We start from the raw sequence: 20,135 nt of genomic DNA, 5'->3' as shown, positions 1-20,135 counted from the left end.
AGACCAGAAGTGAGAGACTCAGGACTCAAAGGGAGGGACCTTAGATGAAATGCCCAACAGTAGGGATAGGGAATTTATAGAGCCTACCTCCAGCAGGAAGACTGGGCATCAAATGGGGGGGGGGGGGAGGCACGGCATCCCACAGTTATAACTCTGACCCATAATTGTTCCTGAAAGAACTACAGGGATGGAAATGGAGAGGAGCCTGAGGAAAAGAAGGTCCAGCGACAGGTTGAAAGAACTCAAGGGGAAGTCCCAGGGCCTGACACTATTACTGAGGCTATGGAGTGCTCATAAAAAGGGACCTAGCATGATCACACTCCAGAAGACCCAACAAGCAGCTGAAAGAGTCAAATGCAGATATTTGCACCCAACCAATGGACAGAAGCAGCTGACCCCTATGGTTGAATTAGGGAAAGGGTGAAAGAAGCTGAGGAAAAAGGCGATCCAGTAGGAGGACCAGCAGTCTCAATCTGGACCCCCGAGATCTCTCAAACACTGGACCACCAAACAGGCAGCATACACCAGCTGTTAATGAGGACCCCAACACACATACAGCAGAGGACTTCCTGGTCTGTGTTCAGTCAGAGATGAGGCACCTAACCCTCAAGAGACTGGTGGCCCCAAGGAGTTTAGAGGGTGGGGGGTGAGGGGGGTGGGGACATCCTCATGGAAACAGGAGGGTGGGGAAGAGGTATGGGATGTGGAACATTCAGAGGGTGGACTGTGGGCAGAGAGGAAATAAAGTCTGAATCGTAAAAAAGTAAATAATAATATTTTTTTAAAAAAAGAGCATCTTGAAAAGGGGGGCAGAGAATATAATAAATAGGCTGGGCATGGTTGTGCATGCCTCTCATCCCAGTACTCAGGAGAGAGAGGCAGTCAGATCTCTCTGAGTTCAAGGCCAGCCTGGCCTACAAATCAAGTCTAGGACAGCCAGTTCTTATTACACAGAGAAAATCTGTCTACACCCCACACCCTCCCCCCCACACACACACAGAGGCTTTGAAGCTGATTTTGTAAGCACCTTTAGTATAACTTTATTGTTTCTTTTTTTTCCATTTTTTATTAGGTATTTAGCTCATTTACATTTCCAATGCTATACCAAAAGTCCCCCATACCCACCCACCCCCACTCCCCTACCCACCCACTCCCCCTTTTTGGCCCTGGCGTTCCCCTGTACTGGGGCATATAAAGTTTGCAAGTCCAATGGGCCTCTCTTTCCAGTGATGGCCGACTAGGCCATCTTTTGATACATATGCAGCTAGAGTCAAGAGCTCCGCGGTACTGGTTAGTTCATAATGTTGTTCCACCTATAGGGTTGCAGATCCCTTTAACTCCTTGGGTTCTTTCTCTAGCTCCTCCATTGGGAGCCCTGTGATCCATCCATTAGCTGACTGTGAGCATCCACTTCTGTGTTTGCTAGGCCCCGGCATAGTCTCACAAGAGACAGCTACATCTGGGTCCTTTCGATAAAATCTTGCTAGTGTATGCAATGGTGTCAGCGTTTGGATGCTGATTATGGGGTGGATCCCTGGATATGGCAGTCTCTACATGGTCCATCCTTTCATCTCAGCTCCAAACTTTGTCTCTGTAACTCCTTCCATGGGTGTTTTGTTCCCAATTCTAAGGAGGGGCATAGTGTCCACACTTCAGTCTTCATTCTTCTTGAGTTTCATGTGTTTAGCAAATTGTATCTTATATCTTGGGAATCCTAGGTTTGGGGCTAATATCCACTTATCAGTGAGTACATATTGTGTGAGTTCCTTTGTGAATGTGTTACCTCACTCAGGATGATGCCCTCCAGGTCCATCCATTTGCCTAGGAATTTCATAAATTCATTCTTTTTAATAGCTGAGTAGTACTCCATTGTGTAGATGTACCACATTTTCTGTATCCATTCCTCTGTTGAGGGGCATCTGGGTTCTTTCCAGCTTCTGGCTATTATAAATAAGGCTGCTATGAAGATAGTGGAGCATGTGTCCTTCTTACCAGTTGGGGCATCTTCTGGATATATGCCCAGGAGAGGTATTGCTGGATCCTCTGGTAGTACTATGTCCAATTTTCTGAGGAGCCGCCAGACTGATTTCCAGAGTGGTTGTACAAGCCTGCAATCCCACCAACAATGGAGGAGTGTTCCTCTTTCTCCACATCCATGCCAGCATCTGCTGTCACCTGAATTTTTGATCTTAGACATTCTGACTGGTGTGAGATGGAATCTCAGGGTTGTTTTGATTTGCATTTCCCTGATGATTAAGGATGCTGAACTTTTTTTCAGGTGTTTCTCAGCCATTCGGTATTCCTCAGGTGAGAATTCTTTGTTCAGTTCTGAGCCCCATTTTTTAATGGGGTTATTCGATTTTCTGAAGTCCACCTTCTTGAGTTCTTTATATATGTTGGATACTAGTCCCCTATCTGATTTAGGATAGGTAAAGATCCTTTCCCAATCTGTTGGTGGTCTTTTTGTCTTATTGACGGTGTCTTTTGCCTTATTGTTTCTTTCAAATAAATGTTTTATATAACAATGAATTTTCTTTAAGCTTACCTTACTTAAAGAATAAATAGCTGTATTTCACAAAAGAAGGAAAGTTAATAACTTTTGCTAAATTAATTGTTAAGCAAATATCTCTGTATACTAATAAAATGAAGCTTTCATTAATTCCAGAATTGAGTTCATGTACTGTTGTACAAGGCAGTGTAGTCGTGGAATACAGATCACTACTGCTATGTGTGATAACTGCTTCACAGAGTTGAGGGTGGGGAGCCTCAAAGTAAGTAGAGATGCTGGAATCGTTAGGGAGTTACCTCAGCAGGCCTTTCACAAAGGTTAAACAGGTTAATGTGTCTTGCATACACTGAGACCTCTGCAGAGAAGGGAGGAAATTATAGTTGAGTGGACATCTTCAGGGCATGAGATAGAAGAACAAAACAGATATCCCAGAAATCGCCTATAATCTCTGGATAGCTAGTGAGTTAAATAATAAGGCAACAGAATCAAAGTGCATGTAATCCATTAATAAGAGAATGTGGATTTCCTATTTAATATGGGTTGTTGACAATTAACCTATGCCTCTTCACCCATGGTATTAGCATGGTATTGCTCATGGAGCCTGACCTCAGGGCCTTGAGTTCCACCACTGAATTAAATCCTTTGAAAAGGTTTAAGACAAGGCAAGGATGTGTAAGCCACAGCAACAGCTTTAAACTTGGTGGGATCACCCTTGCTGCTCTCCTGGAACATCTGACAGGAAGGACTGATTACACGGTGAGCTTACCCCATGGTATTAGCATGCTAAGCCACTGGCCTCCTTCTTTCATCTGATCTTTTCCCCAAAAGCTTTCAGGATTGTGGAGTATATTGTATATAATTCTGCAGCTATCCAACTTGGAATTCATACTTGGACAAGGAGGGGATGGTAAACATTGTTGGTTATGCTCCTTAATTCATGTCCCGTGTACTTCAGTGTGCTTCTGTGGAACACACACATGCTTAGCACTCCCGCCAAGTCACTGTTTCAGTCTTGGTTGCAGTTTCTTACTTACTGGTGCTGGAAGGCCAATGTGTTAAAGATTCCGAAATCATCAAAGGATGCTCAGCTTTCTTTGCCTTTGATATTTGTCTCTGGTTTCTGAAATTTGCCCAGAATGGGGAAAGGAACAGAGGGGAGGTCTTACTATTTCCTGGAGCTCACATGCCACAGTAGTGCACATCTTGATTCCATTAGTCTATGCAGGTCAAAGAGCAAGTTCAGCTGGTGTAGTTTACAGCACCAGGGACAGAGTGACTAGCCACTTTAATGACTTGCCTTTCTGCTGCAACTTACTCAGGAAATAGGGGTTGCTAACCACTGAAATGTTTGTATCCATGGTTGATGGGGTGGGGTGTTTGTTTGTTAACTGAGGAATAGACTCAGAATAGGGAGAGTGACTCGGCAGGAAGTGCGCTGACATTTTGTCCTCTGATCCTCTGGGGGTTCTCCCTTGTGTCTTCCTAGTTGCTCTCTTGGGGCTCTCCAGGCAAACAGTGAGGCTGCTTGTGCTAGCAGGACTCCATCTGGGGGCAGCCTCTAGTCGGGAGCACTCTGTTGTGATCAACTTCTGATTTCTGTATCTTTTCCTAAAAATGATCACTTCTGACTTTTTTTATATTCTTTTCTGTTTCTCTGTTTTCATCAGAAAAATAGTACTTTTATCAAAAAGTATCTTCTTACAAAGACTGTTTTCAATAGACAACAACTAAACCCAGTTTCTTTCACAACTTAACTGTTTTGTTTCATTCTGATTTTTTGCCTCTGAAAACACAACATTTTAAACAAGTTTCAACTTTTTCACAGTGGGTCTAATAAGCACCTAATAACCAGCTCACCGTGTAATCAGTCCTTCCTGTCAGATGTTCCAGGAGAGCAGCAAGGGTGATCCCACCAAGTTTAAAGCTGTTGCTGTGGCTTACACATCCCTGCCTTGTCTTAAACCTTTTCAAAGGATTTAACTCAGTGGTGGAACTCAAGGCCCTGAGGTCAGTCTCCATGAGCAAAGAAGAGGGAGAAGCTCCACAGTGTTTTCAAGGCGGTTCGCCCAAAGAGATCCAGTTTGCTCCACACCCAGTATGTGTACTAGCAAGAGGACAAGCTTGCAAAAGAGACTTTATTCAGCAACAGTCAACTGTGAGGAGCCAGGACATCTCTCCTGCCTCCCCAGGACTAGTAAAGGGAGAGCTGTGGGACATAGATGATAAGTGTAACTCTCCATGCTAGACCTGAGCATAGGGCTTTTGTCCTACCAGATCTTGCAAGGAACCCAAGTAAAGGCTTAGTAGTTCCAGGTAGTTTTAACCATTGCTAAATATCTGAAAACCTTGGGAATGCATACAGCAGAGGTACTAGCTACAGCAAAGCAGTAGAGGTGTATTGCTGTGCTTCACTATATAACATCTAAAACATAACGAGAGTGCAAAGTCTCAGGTTTGGGCTCAAGAGAACCCCGAGGCAGATTGTTCATGTAAATAAGAGCTTGGTTTATTACAAGAGTTATTAACAAGACAGGCATGGCAAAGGTCCTGAGGAAAGCTGAGGCCCAAAGGACAAAGTGAGGTTGCCTTCTTACAGGAAAGGGAGAGTTTGTATGCCAGGGGGTTGATGAGTCCATAGTAAATGCTTGCAAGTCAGGCAGTCTCTGATTCCCAGATGGCAATGGGAGAGGATTGTTTCTTGCATTCTGAGGAAAGAATGTGTCACCTTTAGGGTGTGGAGAACATGAGGATAAGGCACCCATTTGGTTAGTGTGCATCTATTATATTAGGTGTTTAGGAGTTGGGTAACTCATAGCTTGGAATGTGCTAGCCTAGAGTCTGTCTGCAGAATCAGCTGTCAGGATGGGGAGAGACACCACTCACTCAGGTGTGACCTGAGCAGCATCTGGAGTGGATCCCGGTGAAAAGCAAGAGAGGCTCCAGAGCCTTATGCATGTTTTCTTTGGGCATTAATAGTATCCATTGCAAATTTATTAAAATTATAACATATCCAAGAGAACAATACTGTCTCTATCCCTAACTGTCCAAGCATACCGTTTATGTAAGAATTGGAACTCGATCAAAACACTTCAACAATGTGGAATAATTTCACCTTTTCACACTGTGCTGTTCTTCTTTTTTTATTACCCCCTCGTGAGTATGTGTACATGCACACATGCACAGTGTAGAGGCTAGAAACTAGACATCTCTCCCCTTCTACTGTAGTCAGTTTTCTCCTTCCACCATCAAGCTCAGGTCAGCAGGCTTGCCACCCCATGAGCATTTTTTATAATACAAAACTCAAATCCCTGTCATATTTGAATTTGTATCTAATAAAGATACTGATGGTGCTATATAATTATATTGCTTATATTAATTCCTCATTTCCTTTTTGGCTAATACCAACTGTGACTCTTACAATCAGTACAGACATGCAGCACCCTCATTGAGAGTGCACGCTTCTCATTCCACATCTTATGTCCTGAAAGGACCCTGATGACAACCAATAGGAAGTGTACAGTACACAGTTGATCCAGCTTGAACTCCTTCAGTTATGAGGGCATTTCACCACTTAAAATATGTGTTTCAAATGATGAGCTGATGTATTTAGACCATCTTGATTGCTTTGGTGCTAACTAGAGCCTGGATGTATAAGCCACCTGCCATTTTTCTGAGTTCCACAGTGTTAAGACAGCAGAACGTGATACTAGGATCCATGAGGATCTTCTCTTCTCTTCCAGCAACAAAAACTAGTTAAACGAATTTTTATTTTCATATTGTAAGCTGGTCTGTGGCTCACATTTGTTAGTATTACTTGTTCAGAGTTTAGTACATCTACTCATCCAAAATTAAATCTCAGAATATTTAAATGATAGTCTTCCAGTTTGTGGCTTCACTAAACTTTTCCGTATGACTGCAGTTGAAGCTCAATTATCTTAACAAAAGTCAGAAGGAAAGCTAAGCTTCAGCAGCGCTCAGAGTCAGCATTTCCTGGGTCAAAACCTAATAGCTACTTCATGTAGTAGCTCAGATCTGTCCCCTTCCACGACAGATGACCTAGGGGAGATGGGTTTGGGCCTGTAGACAGTTTCTTCACCCAGTCCATTCCGTTTATTTGTGAGTTCCTTTCATGTACCTCCTTGATCTTTACTTTTTGTACATAGACTAGAATACTTAGCAGACTGTGGTAAAGAGTAGGGTGAAAAGTGAGGTCAGAATTAGCACAGTATTAAAGTTTGCACAGCGAAACTGAAAGCTCTCATCAAAGCGGACATGTAACGCCAAGCACAGAATAAGTTTATTATATGTAAATGATCCCAAAATCCAAGACTATAAAAGCGTCAATGCTTGGTGTACAGCTTGCCGTTGAGCCTCAGCCCTTTTCACCAGCTCTGGCCTACTTTCATTTTTAGAAATGTTTTCTTTCTTGATAAACTGTAGCTGCTTCTACCACTTCCCTTGTGTCCCTGATCCAGTTCCTCATTATAAGAAATCCCAATGGGTATATCCACTGAACCCCAATATCTGCCTGTAACTAAACCAGTGGTAATCTGAGACATTTAACTTATTGTTTCAAAGTATATATAAAGATCATTACCAATAAGTCACACCCCTAAATTTATTTGCATTAATAAGATCAAACATTTACTGATATTCAGCATGCCCTAGGAACAAATGGCTATGTTTCTAAGTCCACTTTCTTGAAGTTAGCAAATCAGGACTGTGACAGCACGGTTCAGTACAGTAGGTGAAGGCATTTGTACCCAAGCCTGACAACCTAGTTCAGTTCCCATGTTGCAAAGAAAAAGAAAGAAAGAATAATCTCCATGTCCCACAAAGGAACACAGTAACAAAGCAGACGTAGCTTGGCAAGGCAGTTCCTTCTGTAAAAACAGTGCAGCAAGACTCAAACCAAGCTGGCACCCACCAGGACAGGACGTTGCCTTGATTTGTCTTCTAACACAGGTAGGGACTGTTTCCTTTTCTCCATTGACTGAGCTTCAGCCTCACAGTCTTTGCTGTTGGTTAGTTTTAAAAGAATCAGCATGAAGGAAAGAAGTAGGGGTTAAGATTTGAATAAAAGCTAGGGGAGATTTATGGATTATTGGCCCTGGGTGGGCAAGTTACCTTTAATAGAAAAAAATGGTTTTCATACCCAAAACTCCACATGAACAGAGAGAACAGACTCTGTTTTTGAGACGATCTCACTGTGTGGCCCTTGATTGCTTGGGACTTACTATGTAGACCAGGTGGGTCTCGAATTCAGAGATTGGCTTGACTCTGCCCCTCGAGTGCTAGGATTATTAAAGACAAGTGTCACCATTCCTGGCCTTATTTTACTTTTTAATTAAAAAATAAAAATATAAAATAAAGAGTTCCTACATAGAGTTGTAGCTAAATTTGAAAAATAGAGTTAGTGACATTTTTGTTTAGTTGGTACAATTTTGTCTCATATATGCTTTAACTACTTAATTCCTCCTGCTGATGAGTACTATGTATGTATCAGACTATGAAGGATGGACCATCTAGAGACTGCCATATCCAGGGATCCATCCCATAATTAGCCTCCAAACGATGACACCGTTGCATACACTAGCAAGATTTTGCTGAAAGGACCCTGATATAGCTGTCTCTTGTGAGACTAGGCCGGGGCCTAGCAAACACAGAAGTGGATGCTCACAGTCAGCTATTGGATGGATCACAGGGCCCCCAATGGAGGAGCTAGAGAAAGTACCCAAGGAGCTAAAGGGATCTGCAACCCTGTAGGTGGAACAACATTATGAACTAACCAGTGCCCCGGAGCTCTTGACTCTAGCTGCATATGTATCAAAAGATGGCCTGGTAAGCCATCACTGGAAAGAGAGGCCCATTGGACACGCAAACTTTATATGCCCCAGTACAGGGGAACGCCAGGGCCAAAAAGTGGGAATGGGTGGGTAGGGGAGTGGGCGGGGGAGGGTATGGGGGACTTTTGGGATAGCATTGGAAATGTAATTGAGGAAAATACGTAATAAAAAAATATATAAAATTAAAAAAAAAAAAGATACTGGTCACACTCAGAAGCCAGATTCCATCAAGGAAATCAGGCCACACATCACACATACTCCTGCAGAGACAGACAGACAGACAGACAGACAGAGAGTGTTTATATACTTTTTACCCCAATCCCAACAGAGTTAAGAAGCTGTCCTATGCTGTGGTTTTTATAGTTCCCAACTTTAAGTTCTACTCAGTACTTGGCTCCTTCATGCTCTTTGTCAAGTGAACAATGTTGAACTAAATCACATGGTATGAACTTCCTGCCACCCCGTAAAATGATATAAAACTCAGTTATTTTCCTTTGTTCTCCAGATTTTTCTTTGTAGAACTACAAAAAAAGTGTTTCAGTGCTCATGTGGTTTTTTTCTTCCCCTTTCAGGCAAGAAGCTCTTCTGGCTGCTATAAGTGAAAAGGATGCTAACATAGCTCTTCTAGAGCTTTCCTCCTCAAAGAAAAAGACCCAAGAAGAAGTGGCTGCACTGAAACGGGAAAAGGACCGCCTGGTGCAGCAGCTCAAACAGCAGGTATTGGGTGTGCCCAAGGATAGCAGAGACAGGCCGAAGAGGCCCAGTCCTCAGCCCTTTCAGACATGTCTGCCATTTCAAAGATGTTTTAGTACCCTGTGTTTCATGACAGATATTAAATACAAAATATTTTCATAATTAGACACATAACAGGTCTCTGGCTATATCTTAAAAAAAAAAAAAAAAAAAAAACCACAGAATTCTCAATTGGACTAGGAAGACCTTACAGGTCTCAAGGTTTTTAAAAAACATTATAAAGTCACACTGGTCAGTCTTTTATTCATACTCACACTTGACTACTTATTATGTTGAACATTTACTTCCTCTGTATTTGCAACTTTTGGGGGTTCAGTTTGCTTTCATTTTATTGAGACGGGTCTTGCTATGTAGGTCTGGCTGACCCAGTACTCATTTTGGAATCTAGGTTGGCCTTGAATTCATGACAGTCCCCCTGCCTAAACTTACCCAGTGCTGGGATTAGAAGTATGCACCAGTGTGTCCAGATGTATCTAAAACATTTTTGTCATAGTTTCTAACAAGAGGACTTAATATTACCAGTAAAATTCTGTTTCACTGGTGGTCAAATCAGAGCATTAATGGACTCAGAACAGATTAGCCCCAAGTGTCAGAGGTCAGGAGAATCCTAGCTTTCCTCCAGCCTACGCTGCCAGATCAGAGTCAGCTTCCACTCTATGGCTTGCTAATCCGACTCTCAGACTTCTCAGCACCCCTCTCTCTAGGAACTCTCTTCCCTGTATCACACTCTTTACTGTAGTCAACAGATCTTTCTAGACGCTCATCTGACCCAAGTATTAGTAAATGCTAACTATATAGCAAGACCTCTCCTGAAAACTTGCATTACAAGATAATTTGTTTTATCCAGCATTCTTGATATTTCATCACACAAGAGTTTTCAGGTCATCTAGTCTGACAGACATATTTCCTTCCATTTATACTAAAAATCTGAGCAAGAACATTTTTTATTACTTTTTTTTTTTACATCCTATCAGGTTACTTAGCAAATCTCATTTTCAAATCCTGTAAGTAGTTTGTCTTTGTTTCGCTATTATAAACAACTGTCAAGTTCCAGAGCGTGCAGTAGAACTACAGACTAAGAGTTTAGTCTTCTTGAGAAGACTAGTACTTAAGTGCAAAGCTGCAATGTATATGCGCAGAAGTTCCCGGGAGCTAGCTGACTGTCAGATCCTAATGCTGTTAGTTACTCCCTGGTGGCATCCTGCTCAGTTGACCAGAGCCTATTCCTGGTCTCACTGATGCTTCTGTCACTGTTAAAGGCTGAGTGTTACCTTTCTCCGTACACAGTCTTAATCAGGGTGTCCCCTGGGATTATACCCAGGTGACTGGCACAGGGTCAGGGTGGGGTCTACACTCTACAGTTGAGCATTTTCCTAGTTTCCTATTGTGTTGTATTTTTACCTGTTTAACCTTCAATACCACATTATTTCCTTACCTCCAAGTTCTTACTGTAAAGGGGTATTTGATTGTTTCTAAGTATTTCATTGCAATTGGAGGAAATGCCCATCAGTTTACATTAATTATTTATGTATTTTGTTGGGCACACATGTCACAGTGTGCATTTAGAGGCTAGAGGACAACTTGCAGGAGTCTTTTCTAGAAATGAAACTTGGCTTAGCAGGCTTCGTAGCAAGTATCTTTACCCACTGAGCCATATCACTGGCTCCCAAATAATACTTTAAATAATTCTTCTATGTGGTTCTGTCCATTATGTAGTTGCCAGGTTTTAGTCTCCCTGGGAATTACTGGGAGGACACATGACACTTTATTGGCTACCTTCACTCTTGTTTACTGCTTCACTATATAAAGCCAGTTACTCTGACAGTCACTGATTTAGACCTTGAGATAGGCCGAAACTTGGATTTGAAGCATCTTGGATTCTAGTAGACCTCGCAAACATCTACTTATCTGAAAACTAACATTTGTACATACTTTCAAATGTCTCCTGAATCCTGCTGGAATACTCGTTCCCACAGTGACAGTTGCCAGTGCTCTGTCCATATTCCATGTATAAACAAGCTGTCTGCCCTCAAATGTATACCACTCTCTTGACACCTTCACTTAGGATATTTAACTCTCTGCTCATGGGTAGAATGTGTTTTTTTATTTTGACTTTGCACTTTTCTTTCATAGGCTGTGGGGCCTCCTCTCCACAAGTTCCCTGAGCCTTGATGGGATGATGGAGATGTCACATTTAGGGCTGAGCACTGAGTGGGTGTATAATCCCAGTGTTGAGCAGTTAAGAGTCTCTGCACTAACTGCTGCCCACTATAGAAGGAGACTTCTCTGGACAAGGTTGGGAGCAACTTTAAAGCTATAAATGTAAATACTTAGAAGGCAGTCTGACATTTCCTCTTATCAAAACAATAGTAGTAGATTCCCCACTAGGACTTTTCACCTCCTATGCCATGCGTTTTGGGCTAGGTTTTTAATATGGAACAACTTTTAAGGCCACCAAGTTGCAGCATGATAAATATGTAGATCCTTACCTATCCAGTTTACTGTTGGCTTTCTGTAGTACATAGAGAGTTCTCTTCGAAACACAAGTAAAACTGTATATGAAAAAAAAAACCAAAACACTGAAGATCTAATATGAACCAAACTTTAAAGTCACTGATTTTTAATTAATTTTCTTTCTCTACAATGAAAAAAATAATAATAATGTTGGATGAAAAATCTTTCTAGCCAGCCAAGAAAATAGAGCTTTCTGTAAACTAGTTACAGGTTTAAAGCCTTTCATTATGAATTAAATTTGGAATGGGAGTCTTTTGCCAATAAAAATAATGGAGACTAAGCCTTTAAAGCTTCATACATAATGTAGAATCCTGACTTACCCTCATTCTTTGTTGTTTCAGAAATGATGACAAGAAAAGTCTTTTCCAGTATTTTTTATCCACTGATTGTTAATCAACAGACAAGGAGTCTGTGGATTTAGAAAGCCAACTTAATTCAAAATTTAAAAACCAGCATGTATTTGTATACATGTATTTATATACATTTTTCTTGTCATTATTTGTATATATAAATTTTTTTTGTCATTATTTCCTAAATAATACCAGTTATTTCTATGGACATAAGGTATATATGAGACTATGCATAGGTTATATGCATATACTATACAATTTTTATATAAAGGACTTAGATGTCCTTACACTTTGGTGTTCATGGAGGAGGAAGTCTTAGAGATTAGAACCAATGTCCACTGATACCAAATAACAGTTATACACCACAGAAAACAATTTTTTAAAATTTATGGATGAAAAGAATATATTTCATGGTATGTTGGTCTCATTTTCCACTTTCGGTGTTATTTTAATACACACACACACATACACACACGTATAATTAATTTTATTTTCATTTTCACTTATGTACCAAGAGAGGCCATGTTCTTGTACTTTCTTTCACATTTGCTGGAAGTAGTGAGAAGAGACAGAGCCACTGTGTCAGTGTTGTGGTTGGTGACTCCTTAGCAGAGACATTCAGTTCATTTAAGTAAATTCCTATATTTTGAACATGACTGCACGTGATGCTGTTGCTGAAGTTCTTGAATAGGGTGAGGAATATCTCCATATATCGCTGTGGAATCCCTTGGCGGCCTCCTTTAAGGAGCCTGTGTTTCACTAATATGGGTTTTCACCAATGCTCTCCTTTCCAGCTTGAGTAGATATGCCTACTGCCCAGTTCCAAAGTTACTCCTAGATCTTCAGTTTCTGTTACCATATACCATTGTACCAGTTACCAGCATCAATTACTCACCTTCTACTCTATAAAAATCCCCTCAACTTCATACAATTATTATTTCAAGAATTCAAAATTATTTCAAAAATTATTTCATTTAGGGTCCTTTATAAGTTGCAGTCAGGCTGATGGCCAGGTCTATATCCTTAGCTTACTGGAGAGCCTGTGACTTCTTCCTTTTTCCTCTTCTGGTCCTAAAGACATTAACACTTTCTCTGACCAATTTCGATCTAAGTGCTGGCATGGAAAAAAAGAAATCTGAACTTTTTTATTATTATTTTATGTGTATGGGTGTTTTGTCTGCATGTATATTTGTGCACTACTTGTGTGCCTAGTGCTTGGAAACCAAAAGAAAATGTCTGAACTAGAGTTACAAATGTGAAGGGGAAAACATAATGTTCTCAGGATAAGAGTCAGATAGTTCTCTTCTTCTACCATCTGGTTACTGAGGATCAAACTCAGGTCATCAGACTTTGTAGCAGGCACTGTAATACACTCAGCTAATCCTCCTGCTTCCACCTTTCACAGCACTAGGATTATAGCACATGCCACAACACCCCATTTTAAGACCTGATTTTCTATTGAAGGTTAGTGACTGTAAGCCACATAGAGAACCAGTACGACAACATACCAGTGGTCACATAGGTGAACTATGTAATTAGTGAGGGAAATTTGAAAACAGAGTCAACAAGACTTTGTGATTCCATTCCCAATACACACGGGAAATAAGGAGCCAAGAGTAGCTGAAAATCTAGACTGGACAGCTTGAAGAATAATGATTTTTTAGTAGATGAAAGGTGAGACCTGAGGAAGCAAGGGGCTCAGAGTGTTCTTCCTTGCAACAAATTGGCATCATACCCTGATGTAAGTATCACTACAGAGGAGAAACATGGGAGAAGGTAGAAGGTAGACCACATAGTCTCATTTGGAGAGTTACTGTGGCTGTCACTTTCCTCTCTGTCAGAGCATGGTTATTTTAACAGTCATTCATTTGATGCCCCTCAGGACTCTCTGAAGGAGATGATACATCTTTAGTCTGGTAAACAGAGCATATGATATCTCATAGTTTACTATTAAGAATAAGAGATTTCAACCTTTTCCTTTAAAACACCAGGCTTATTTCTATTCTTTTTCTATTATGTCTTCTTTCTTGGCTTGAGTATTTTTCTATGAAATAGTTTCTGCAATGCCTTATTTAGGCATTACAATGTGACTCTTAGAACAAAAGGCTAATAGAATAAATACTGAACTTCTTCTTTCTCACAAGTATGTAGGTATGCATTTATGGCTTTAAATAAAGTTGCTAGTTCCTTCCTTTACTTTTTCTTTCCTTCCTTTTCTCTCTTCAAAGCAGTGTTATTCTTTGTGTTGCTAGAACTAGATTTCATCTATCCTGTGACAGGGTTGAAGAGAGAAGACATCTGGTATAAAATCCTTCCATGACAGTGAAGTGCTTATCCCCTTGCATTCTTATCTTACCTCAAGAAGCACATCACACAAGAGCTGCTCCTGAGGAGTCGAGTGTGTGCTGCTTTGCATCTCATGTCTGTGAGAGGCCACCCTGACTGTGCAAGGAACGGCTTGCATCAGATTTCTAACAGACCTTGATCACGCTCATGTCTTTTAGGAATGAAGAAGTAAATGCTGTATCTTCTGTCACATGGGTCAAGTATATGATCCTTGCTCTTTCTACTGAGGTCAGCTTCTTGTGCTTATACACTCATCCCAAAAGCACTTGAAATGCTTCTCTGCCTTAGAAATGGATTAGTGTATGCTTTATTCAGATTGCTTTTAATTTTAAACATGTCCTAGATCAGGTACGAAAGATTGGCTCCTGTTTGCCAGGAACCAGCCTCATCTTGGAAAGGGGTTCTGAGGAAGGAGTATCTGGGGGTGGAGAAAAGAACAACTCAGAGTCAAATCGTAGATTACAAGCTAATGTTCTGCTTGAGGCAGCTTTCCAAAAAACTCTCTCAAGACAGCTCTATCTTAAAATTATAAAGAACTCTCTGGATAGCTCATCTCTTGCAGATCAAAAGTCCAGCCTTTTATTTACATACCAACTCCATCATCCACCCAGGTTCCCTTTTGATTACCTCATGAATCTGCATCCCATGAACCCAGCCAGCCCCCTGATTTTTAGAAGAAGACTGCAAGCACATTTTTTAACATTAAAAATGAATTCACAAATCTGACTGCCTTTGTAAGCACAGACAATGAGCTATCAGGGTGGGATCCTGCCCTGAGATTACCATTTCCAACATACCTAGTCCCAAACTAGCTCTGTCCCAGCCTGATCTTGAACTCAGGAATGTGCCTGCCTTTTATCTGCCTGCCTTTGTGTTTTTCTGACAAGCTGTTTCATAATATAGCTGCCTCTGTTATTTTAGGTCTTCGAAGCTCCTTAATACAATTCATATTGTATCCTTATATTTTGCATACTTGAGAAATTATGTACTCTTGAACTCATGTTTTCAGAGTTCTTTCCCACAGCCTTGAGGGCTATCTTGAAGGTCTCAGCATTTACCATTTTGCTGAGACACTAGCCACACCCTTGCCTCCTGGTCTTGTGTCATCTCTGATGATCATTTACCTTGGCAGAGAGGACCTTCCTTGAAGGAAGAACATGAAAATATGCACATTACTATACAAACAAGCCTTATGCCACAGCAACCATCAACACTTATGGAGGCCCATGCTCAGCTGGCTTTGTTCCAGGGGCAGGAGCCATGTTATGTTACATGGCCAAACATGTTTTGGGAATCTAATCCTTGCCCACATTCACAGTAAAATCAACACAGACATTCCTGAGCACATGGTGGTATCCAGATGCTTTGGTCATTCTTTAGGTGTGACTTTGTTGTTACTTCTTGTCCTTCCTTGTCTTCTGAGAACTGCCTTGCAGGCTTACTAGTCATTATCCTAGTATGTTCAAGCGAAGTATCTTCTTTTTTTTTCTTTTCATTTATTTATTTTAAACTCCAGATTTTATTCCTCTCCCGGTCTACCTCCATACCACATCCCATACCTCCTCCCTGCTTCCCTGTCTCCAGAAGGATGTCCCCACCGCCCACCCCTCACCCCACCAGACCTCTAAACTCTGTGGGAACTCCAGTCTCTTAAAGGTTAGGTGCACCTTCTCTGACTAAACCCAAGCCTAGCAGTCCTCTGCTGTATGTGTGTTGGGGGCCTCGTATCAGCTGGTGTATGCTGCCTGGTTGGTATTCCAGTATCTGAGAGATCTCGATGGTCCAGGTCAATTGAGATTGCTGGTCATCCTACAGAGTCACCCTCCTCTTTAGTTTCTTCCAGCTTTCCCCTCATTCAACCACAGCACTTAGCAGCTTCTGTCCATTGCTTGGGTGCAAATATTTGTCTCTGACTCTTTCAGCTGTTTGTTGGGTCTTTTCTGAGGGCAGTCATGATAGGTCCCTTTTTGTGAGTGTTCCATAGCCTCTATAATAGTGTCAGGTCTTGGGACCTCCCCTTGAACTGGATCCCACTTTGGGCCTGTCGCTGCACTTTCTTTTCCTCAGGCTCCTCTCCATTTCCATCCATGCAGTTCTTCCAGACAGAAACAATTATGGGTCAGAGTTATAACTGTGGAATGGCAACCCCATCTCTCACTTGATTCCCTGTCTTTCTGCTAGAGGTGGGCTCTACAAGTTCCCTCTCCCCAATGTTGGGCATTTCATCTAAGGTCCTTCTCTTTGAGTCCTGAAAGTCTCTCACCTCCCAGGTCTCTGGTGCATTCTGGAGGGTTCCCCCCAACCTCCTACCTCCCGAGGTTGCATGTTTCCATTCTTTTTGCTGGCCCTCAGTGATTTCAGTCATTTTCCCCCCACCCAATACCCAATCATGTTCCCCTCTCCACTCCCACATCTCCTTTCCTTCCCACCCTCCCCCTCCCCCACTTTGTGGTTGCTTTCTTCAACTGTAATTCATAAACATCAAAAGAATGGAAACCTAAGCTAGGGCTTCAACAGTTAGCATCAACGGAGTGCTTGCTCTGCTTTGCCGTCTGTTCCTTCTCAATGTCTGCTCATGTGGCAAAACGGATGGGTGCTCCCCTTAGCCACCTTTAGAAGAAGACTGACTTAAGACTTAAAAGCTCTCACCTCTCAGGCTTTCCAGCACTTGTGGTAAGGTTTCAATATGTGAACTTCGAGCCGAAACAAACATTCCGACTATGTGAGAGGTCACCAGAAGGCATTCTAGAAAACAAAAATGTAGTATCTCAGTCTGTTGATATATATTCTCTTTCTGCCATAAGCTAGAAGGACAGACTGACAAATATATATGTGTTAGATTAAAATATAAAGAACCTGAGTGTTCAACAATACAGGATAAGCAATCTATTCTATATGACCAGAAAAAATTAGGAGTGAGACTGTGAAAATTAATGTTTATCATTATCAGACTAATAATCCTAAAGAGTTATTAGGTGCTGAATTTAAGCTATGCCCCTTTCTAAATGCTTTTATTCTATTAGCTTAATTAACCAACCTGTACTATACAGTCTTTTAGTCAAAATCCATGATCTACCCCCATTTTAAAGATAGGGAAATTGAGGTTCAGAATTTACCTCATAGCATGCCTAAGGATAGATGACTAGTATATGGAAGTAGAATTTAAACTAAGCCAATTTGGCCCTGAAGTTCTTGCCCCTAGGCGTCATTCACTGGATATCTCTGTAACTTTTTTTTTCTTTTTTTTCTTTTTTTTTTTTTTTTTTTTGGAAATAATCAAAATGCTTTTACTTCACCATGAAATGTGTTGGAGATAAGCAGTCAAATTTTGACAAAGCCAGATGGCTGGAAAATTGAAACAGTATTTCCTCCCAGAGATGAACCCTGCAGGGTAGAGTGGAGTTTAAATGTATATAGAAATAGGTACCAGGTGAGGGTGAATCAGAGAGTGCTCCCTCTTACTAGTTCACTCCCAGGAGGAGGCAGAATGGAGGACTTGGTGCATTTGTTCCTGCCCATTGCTGTGTAACAGACCATGGCCAAAAGCAGTTGATAGAGGAAGTTTATTTTGGCCTACATTCCAGAGGGATAAGAGCCCGTTATGTCGGGTGAGCATGGCAGCAGGAACAGGAAGCTGAAGGTTCACTTTTGTTACCTTAAACAAAGAGCAGAGAGTTAACTGGAAGTAGGCAGTGTCCACTCCAGCAAGGCTGTGCCTACTAAACTTCCCCCAATGGGACCTCCAGCTGGAGACCAAGTGTTCAAATACCTGAGCCTATGGAGGACATCTCATTTAAACCACTTAAAATGTCTTAATATTGTTAGTGATTGTCACTCATAAAAGGAGTCATGGGGGATCTTTAACGTTATTCTTCAGATTGTGTTCATGGTAAACACTTAAAAACCATACGATATGACTTTTGATGCTTTAAAACTTTATTTGAACGATATTTTTATTGTGAACCATACATTACTTTTGTATATTCTGACTCAAATAAGTGGTCATAAGATGGTTGTAGGGTACTCATCTACCAGCTGCCCATAGTCAGGCTACCTTTGTAGTGAAGATAGAGGATCAAAAAGGCCTTTGGAACATTTGATTATTTTTGAAACCTAAATTATTTATTAGTTGCTGTTAAATTTATACATGTATCTTCTGTAGTAAGTTACACACTTTTTAATTCTCTAAGATTTTTCTAGATGATCTGTTAATTAATTTATAAGTAATAACTTCTTCCCAAATACTTACAGTCATAATATTTATATAAAATCTACCCAAAACTAAATGAGCTGTTTAAAATAATAAGTAGTTTCTTAGATAACATGGAAATGACTCCTACCTAAATATAAACTAAAATATTAATGTTACAGGATATCATTTATAGTACAACCTATCCTTAATTATCAGTATAAAAAATGTAGTGTATAAAGCTTTGAGACTGTTGTCTTCCCTGCACAAAGTTACCTACCTGTTTCAGCTCAAGTGACTACAACAAATACCATAGAGTAGGTGGCTGAAATAGTAGTTTATCTGTTTGCTCACAGTATAGAGGTCTGGAGGTCCAAGGTAAAGTTTCTGCTGACTCCTTTCCTGGTGGGAGCACTCCTCACCAGGGCTAGCTTCTCTGTGTTCACATGGAGGAGTTCTTTGACTCATTTGCTCTCGGAACAGCTACAGCCACAAGGTAGGTGTCAACCCTTCGACTCCACTGAGTCTGAATTCATTCCTAAAGACCTTGTCTCTAGAAGCAGTGACATTGGGGTTAGAGCTTCAGTATTTGAATTGCTTTGACTAAACCCTTGGCAGTATCCTCCCAAAGTCTGTGTTTAGTTGATTTTATTGTGGATGGGACTATTTTCATACTCATGAACGTCTTTAAGGTATTTGTTGCTCTACGGTGTATCATGGAGAAGTTATCTCAATTTAAACTATGAATTTCTTTTTAGACACAAAATCGAATGAAATTAATGGCTGACAACTATGAGGATGACCACTTCAGATCCTCCCGTTCCAATCAGACGAACCATAAACCCTCCCCAGACCAGGTAAGACCATGCTTGCGTGTCTCATCTTTTTAAAAGGATCACTTATATCCACGAATGTTGTGGTAACATATTGCAAATTCTAGGTTATAAATTAGAAGAATCTTAGCTTTTCCTCAAATAATTTCAATATAGGAAATTCATGATTCTGAACATCTTAAAAGTAATTGCCTTGATGAGATAAAACTGAGTGACTCCTACTTTTCTTATTAAAGAATTGGTTCTGTTTTAGGAAAGCAAGACTGCTCAAGTGCAGGCATGGCTCAGAACAGAAATTAATTCTTGTTGAATTGCAAAGTATTTAGTCTCTGTACATCGTCCGTTAAAGGTACAGCTGCAGGCTGGGATTTCCCTCAGTGGTCAGTAGCTTATCAAGGCTCTAATTTGAATGTCTATGACCAGAAAAAAATTAAATATTTTTTGAGGAGTGTGATAGATGAAATTTAATTTCTTCCTTTCGTTTCCTGGTATACCCTTTCAGCATGACATTTTCAAGAGACATTGCTTTCAGCTTGCTACTAATGCAGAAGAGACAGTCATGACACTGAAGAGAATTATACTGAATTGCACATTTTTGAAAGGAGAAAACAAGATCTTGAATGTGATGAATCCCTATTCATGGGGATTGGGCAGATTATTTCATATCTCTGTGCCCAAAATCAGTTTCAACATCTCTGTCACACCCAGTCTTAAAATGTATAAAAGTGCAAAACTAAGGGGAAAAATAATAGCCAAGTAATTACAACCATATTACTGCAAAATCAAGGAAAACTC

At 40.8% G+C, this 20,135-nt stretch overlaps 1 protein-coding gene across 20 annotated transcripts in view; it reads left to right on the top strand.

The window, feature by feature from the left end:
• The window catches only part of Erc1 (ELKS/RAB6-interacting/CAST family member 1), a 277,389-nt gene that overhangs the window by 208,510 nt on the left and 48,744 nt on the right, over positions 1-20,135 (top strand). For all 20 annotated transcript variants that reach the window (XR_003956155.1, XR_003956153.1, XR_003956152.1 and 17 more), the window contains 2 exons: positions 8,928-9,072; positions 19,266-19,364. Coding sequence is in view for 14 of the 20 variants with exons in the window: in XM_006505373.4 (XP_006505436.1) it covers positions 8,928-9,072; positions 19,266-19,364 (244 nt within the window). In the remaining 6 variants the exon portion in view is untranslated. The remainder of the gene's footprint in view (positions 1-8,927; positions 9,073-19,265; positions 19,365-20,135) is intronic.

Source organism: Mus musculus, chromosome 6, assembly GCF_000001635.26.
Source record: "Mus musculus strain C57BL/6J chromosome 6, GRCm38.p6 C57BL/6J".
NCBI lineage: Eukaryota > Metazoa > Chordata > Mammalia > Rodentia > Muridae > Mus > Mus musculus.
The sequence above is the reverse complement of the archived record's forward strand: the minus strand, read 5'-3'. Positions and strand labels throughout refer to the sequence as shown.